The sequence below is a fragment of the Uranotaenia lowii genome, chromosome 1 (genome assembly GCF_029784155.1).
Source record: "Uranotaenia lowii strain MFRU-FL chromosome 1, ASM2978415v1, whole genome shotgun sequence".
In the NCBI taxonomy this organism is placed as follows: Eukaryota; Metazoa; Arthropoda; class Insecta; order Diptera; family Culicidae; genus Uranotaenia; species Uranotaenia lowii.
This window is the reverse complement of record NC_073691.1, coordinates 212537168-212543593: the sequence shown is the minus strand read 5'-3', so window position 1 is coordinate 212543593 and position 6426 is coordinate 212537168. Positions and strand designations below refer to the sequence as shown.

Sequence of the window (6426 nt, the reverse complement as noted above, 5' to 3'; positions counted from 1 at the left end):
ATTTTTGTCATTTTTGTCATTTTTGTCATTTTTGTCATTTTTGTCATATTTGTCATTTTTGTCATTTTTGTCATTTTTGTCATTTTTGTCATTTTTGTCATTTTTGTCATTTTTGTCATTTTTGTCATTTTTGTCATTTTTGTCATTTTTGTCATTTTTGTCATTTTTGTCATTTTTGTCATTTTTGTCATTTTTGTCATTTTTGTCATTTTTGTCATTTTTGTCATTTTTGTCATTTTTGTCATTTTTGTCATTTTTGTCATTTTTGTCATTTTTGTCATTTTTGTCATTTTTGTCATTTTTGTCATTTTTGTCATTTTTGTCATTTTTGTCATTTTTGTCATTTTTGTCATTTTTGTCATTTTTGTCATTTTTGTCATTTTTGTCATTTTTGTCATTTTTGTCATTTTTGTCATTTTTGTCATTTTTGTCATTTTTGTCATTTTTGTCATTTTTGTCATTTTTGTCATTTTTGTCATTTTTGTCATTTTTGTCATTTTTGTCATTTTTGTCATTTTTGTCATTTTTGTCATTTTTGTCATTTTTGTCATTTTTGTCATTTTTGTCATTTTTGTCATTTTTGTCATTTTTGTCATTTTTGTCATTTTTGTCATTTTTGTCATTTTTGTCATTTTTGTCATTTTTGTCATTTTTGTCATTTTTGTCATTTTTGTCATTTTTGTCATTTTTGTCATTTTTGTCATTTTTGTCATTTTTGTCATTTTTGTGATTTTTGTCATTTTTGTCATTTTTGTCATTTTTGTCATTTATATCATTTTTGTCATTTTGTCATTTTTGTCATTTTTGTCATTTTTGTCATTTTTGTCATTTTCGTCAATTTTGTCATTTTTGTCAATTTTGTCATTTCTGGTCATCGTTGTCAAAATTGCTAAAATTGTCAAATGGCCTAAATGGTACAAATTGTTAAAACTGTCAAAATTGTCAAAATTATCAAATCTGTCAAAATTTCCAAATCTTTCAAACTGTCGAAATTTTCAAAATTGTTAAAATTATCAAAACTGTCAAAATACTCAAAATTCTCAAATCGCAAAATTGTCAAAATGGTTAAAATGTTTCAAATTGTCAAAATTGTAAAAATTGTCAACATTGTCAAAATTGTCAAAATCGTCGAAATTGTCAAATTGTCAAAATTTTCAACATTGCCAAAGATGTCAAAATTGTCAAAATTGTCAAAATTGTCAAAATTGTCAAAATTGTCAAAATTGTCAAAATGGTCATAATTGTCAAAATCGTCGAAATTGACAAAATTGTCAAAATTGTCAAAATCGTCAAATTGTCAAAATTGACAAAATTGTCAAAATTGTCAAAATTGTCAAAATTGTCAAAATTGTCAAAATTGTCAAAATTGTCAAAATTGTCAAAATTGTCAAAATTGTCAAAATTGTCAAAATTGTCAAAATTGTCAAAATTGTCAAAATTGTCAAAATTGTCAAAATTGTCAAAATTGTCAAAATTGTCAAAATTTTCAAAACTGTCAAAATAGTCAAAATTGCCATAATTGTTTAAATCGTCAAAAGTGTCAAAACTGTCAATATTTTCAAAATTGTCAAATATGTCAAAATTTTTAAAATTTGTCCAAATTGTCAAAATTATCAAACTTGTCATTTATAATCGAAATTTTCAAAATTGCTAAAATTGTCAAATCTGGACGAATTGTCAAAATTGTCAAAACTGTCGATATTGACAAAATTATGAATATTGTCGAATATGTCAAAATTGTCAAAATTGTAAAAATTGTCAAAATTGTCAAAATCGTCAAAATTGTCAACATTTCAACATTGTCAAATTGTCAAAATTGTCCAAAACCTCACAATTGTCAAAATTGTTAAAATAATCGAAATTTTCAAAATTGTTAAAATTATCAAAATTGTCAAATCTGTACAAATTGTCAAAATTGTCAAAATTGTCAAAACTGTTGAAATTATCAATATTGTAAAAATTGTCAAAATTGTCAAAATTGTCAAAATCGTCAATGTTGTCAAAATTGTCAAAATTGTCGAAATTGTCAAAATTGTCAAAATTGTAAAAGTTTTCAAACTTTTTTAAAATTGTCAAAATTTTCGAAATTGTCTAATTGTTAAAATCGTCAAAATTGTCAAAATGGTCAAAATGGTCAAAATTGTCAAAATTGTCAAAATTGTCAAAATTGTCACAATTGTTAGTATCGTCAAAATTGTCAAAATGGTCAAAATTGTAAAAATTGTCAAAATTGTTAAAATTGTCAAAATTTTCAAAATTGGCGAAATTGTCAAAATTTTCAAAATTGTCAAAATTGTCAAAATTGTCAAAATTGTCGAAATTGTCAAAATTGTCAAAATTGCCAAAACTGTCAAAATTGTCAAGATTTTGAAAATTTTCAAATTGTAAAAATTTTCAAAATTGTTATTTTGTATTTTTGTTGTCAGAGTTGTCATTTTTTTCTGTTTCCGATTATTTCGAATGTAAGGTTTAATATGAAACTTTTAGCATTTTGACAAAACATCATCACAACAAAACGAGTAGTTACTTTCTTATGTTTATCAACCGCAAGAATATCAACAGGCTAACGGGCAGAACACGATGAAAATGAAGTTCATCAAAGGATCTTCTCCACGCTGCCGTTGATATCATTTTCCAGGCATGCATTCGAAATGAAATATAACCAACAACATTTCTAGGCCAACATTCCGTTGCTGGCTGTTGCGCTATGGATGATGATATCGAATGGCATAATCGACGAGTTCTCGTATAGGTTGATAAGCACACAAACACAAAGGACGTCAGCAACGATATGCAATAACATCTTACGGGTATCCTTAACGTTTCCTCTGAATTTTGTTTGACAAGCAGCCTCTTCTGATGCGACTCACGATCTTTCAGAAGCAACAATGTGTAGGAATGTCAATGTAGCTTTTTGGAGTCAATAATTGCAAGTTTTGAAAAAATAATTAGAAATTTTCATGCGTTCAATTAAAAAAAAAAACAAACTTTCATGGATCGCCATTAAAAAAAAATCAAGAAATTTAGGCAGTTCTAAAACATCTCATAGCCCATAGTCAACAATTGATCTTACAAAATTTAAACAGGGTCAGCGTGCACAAAAACAGCTCAAATTTTTTAACTGGTTCAAGAAGTAACATTGTTTTTTGTTGAATCAATTCTAAGCGTTTTCTAGATATGATCAGAGCGACAACATTTTTAAGATTTTTTCTAGATATTGCGAACTTAACCATCCCGTGTTAAGATACATTACCCTAGGGAAGCGCAAGAAGTTTGCCGAAATGTGCACCGAAGCGTTTTGGTAATTATTATTCATAGCATTCGAACAGATCATACTGGCACAAGTTGCAGCTTGTGGTGGCCTGGCTTGGACCGTTTGTTTGCAAGATGAAGAACCAAAACGATGATGACAGGTCACGAGAAGACATCCAACGGATGAGCCGATCATTAGAAACATATTCATAACTAGTTATACTGTTAGATAGGTAGTCACAACACACTGCTTAGTCGGGACTTGGAAGATATGGATTGGATACATTTTGGTGTGGATGCAAAAGGCACGTTCGTTGTTGTCCTCCGTTATGCTTTGCCAGGATTTACAATTCCAACAGAGTGCGCTTCGGAGTGCGAAAACTGACATATGGAACAAATTCTCCCCCATGTTTCGCTTATCATTATCAACTCCACACGTTGGGAAACAGTTTCTGAAGGCTTTCTCCGTTTATATTGTACCATACAGTGTTAATATCTATTTTGAGCCATCCGAATCTAAATCAATAAATAACGTCGAAGATGATGAACATAGTTTCCAATCTACAGCATTGAAAACGAAAAATCGGGACTGATATGCTAAAAATTCACGTGATAGTCTTGCTTGATTTTGTTGCTATCCTGGACGGCACGAGTCAATCCTAAAAAGCCAGAGAAGTTCAAGGCAGTTGAGCGGGCTAATCCGGAAGCAAAACTTTCTTCATCGAACCCATTCGAAGGCAGCCCAATTAAACTGGTCCGGTTTCCATGAGTGGGCTGATCGGATATCAGACAGCAAATGATCCGTAACGCAAAATCGGCGAAACGGCAAAACAATGCGCGCAACCACTATGCCGGGTTCAGTTTCGGCCGTTTGGGATTTAGAACGAGTTATTTCGGGCGATCGAAAACATTTTACTTGCTATAAAATGAAAAGAACGATTTGTCCCAGGCACAGTTCGATCAGTTTCATTCCTTAGTCAACAACTGCCTTCCTTCCATCAACCATGGCATTCAAAGTGAGTTTCAGTCGCGATCGAGAAATGATAATATTTTCAATGATCACTTTATCATTGAAATTTGCTGATTTTAACGTTTATTTTTTGTTTTGTTTCAGTTCGTAACCTTCTTCGCCTTGATGGCCGTTGCCCACGCTGGACTCATCGCTTCCCCAGCTGTGTCCTATGGCGCTGCTCCAGCTCTGTCCTACGGTGCCCCAGTTCAGCAGCTGGCCTATGCCGCCCCACTGGCCAAGACTGTCGTGGCCAAGCAGGTTATCGCCGATGAGTATGACCCCAACCCACAGTACTCTTTCTCGTACGGAATCTCCGATGCCCTGACCGGTGATCAGAAGTCCCAGCAGGAATCCCGCAACGGAGATGCCGTCCAGGGATCTTACTCCGTTGTTGACCCAGATGGCGTCAAGCGTACTGTCGAATACACTGCTGATCCGATCCACGGATTCAACGCTGTTGTCCACCGCGAACCTCTGGCTGCCAAGGCCGTCATCGCCCAGCCAGCCATCGCCAAGACTGTGATCGCTCAGCCAGGTTATGCTTCCTATGCCGCTCCAGTTGCCAAGACCTACGTCTCGCAGCCAGCTTACGCCTCGTATGCTGCCCCAGTGGCCACCAAGACCATTGTATCTCAGCCAGCCTATGCCTCGTATGCTCAGCAGCCAGCTTATGCTAGTTATGCTGCCCCAGCTACCTACGCCTATCACCATTAAGAGACTGAAATTGTTACCGGACTGTTAACACTTGATTCCTAGTAGTTTAGTAAATTATTAAATCTTTGAATCAAAATTTCTTGCGAGTTTAACACTTTTCATATATCACAGATCTCAATTTGAAACATTGAAAAAATTTATCCCCGTTCAAACGGATTTTAAATTTGCATTTCTCAGTTGTTTGAATATCCTTAGAATGGGGCAATACTATAGCAGTTTTCGGGTTTGATTTTACTACTTATTGTTAAAAAAAATCAGTTTCCTCACAGTTTCAAGATTTAACGTATGACCAAAAAAAAAAATCAAAAAATCTGTCTTCATGGTCCAAAAATATTTTTCTTGATATTAAATTGATTTTAAAAGTCAGGGATGGAAGCCTTCAAAGAATCAACTGTTGAGTAAGAGGATCCTCAGACCTTCGCATGAACATACGCCCATACCAAAGTATCAAGAGGGTACAAATCCTTATGCTCTCCTCCAACCAGGTTTAAATCTGTTTCGGGGTATGGCATGGACTCCATCTTGTTGGAAAACAACATTCTCTGGTCTCCCGAAGTATGCCCGAATCCACGGAAGCACCTAATTATTCAAAATGTCCATGTAGACTTCAGTTTTAATTTTTACTCCAGCTTTTATGAAAACAAGTGGCATCTTCAAAACATTCGAAGCACCCGCTCCAAAAAAAAACATGGCTTCGGTGGGATGCTGGGAAGTAAACTTGAATTTCATATTCTTTGGAACATCTTTAGCCTTCAGGGGTGAAATATACCGATCCCAGGGTGACCTCTCTATTTAAATTTTACAATTCCCGCTTTTCCACTGAGTCTCACGAAATTTCCGATTCTCAAAAACAAAAGAATCAGTTTCAAAAGCTCTTTTTAAGGTTTTCTACTTTTAATAAGAAATTTCATCATAATTTTTTTACAAAATACTAAATCAAAGCATTTTAACCCTCGTCCGAGTTTGAAATTTTTACCCGTTACAGTCCCTGGAGTGTCAATTTGACACTCCTGACTAAACCTGATATATCTTTTTTTGTATTTCAACCATTTTTTTTCATAATTTATAGATTTGGAAAACTCGTAACTCATAATTCAAATATGTGTCTCAAACATTCTTCACCTAAAAAACTTTAGTTTTCCTGTATTCAAAGTCTAAGAAAGAAAAAAAATCCGGAAAAACATGCTTCGGAAAAAAGGTCGTAGATCAACTACAGAATACTAAAAAATAATTAAACAATTTTGACGGTTCATTAATTGAATAGTACGGTTTTCGGACAACTTTTTTACATTTTTTGTGGTCATGATATAAACAAAAATAAAAAAAAACATCCTTGTGTGTATAGCTTAAAATTTCAGCTTTTTTTAACTCTAAGTGATTTTTTTTTAGCATTTTGTAATTTATGGGTAATTTACGCAATTTTTTGAAAGCAGTGATTATATCAGAGA

At 33.3% G+C, this 6426-nt stretch overlaps 1 protein-coding gene across 1 annotated transcript; it reads left to right on the top strand.

The window, feature by feature from the left end:
• Positions 1 to 4186: 4186 nt before the first annotated feature.
• On the top strand, positions 4187 to 5054 carry LOC129746905 (larval cuticle protein A3A-like). Its single transcript, XM_055740841.1, has 2 exons — positions 4187 to 4268; positions 4367 to 5054. The coding sequence occupies exons 1-2, from the start codon at positions 4257 to 4259 to the stop codon at positions 4976 to 4978; spliced, it is 624 nt and encodes a 207-aa protein (XP_055596816.1). The 5' UTR covers positions 4187 to 4256; the 3' UTR covers positions 4979 to 5054.
• Positions 5055 to 6426: the final 1372 nt, after the last annotated feature.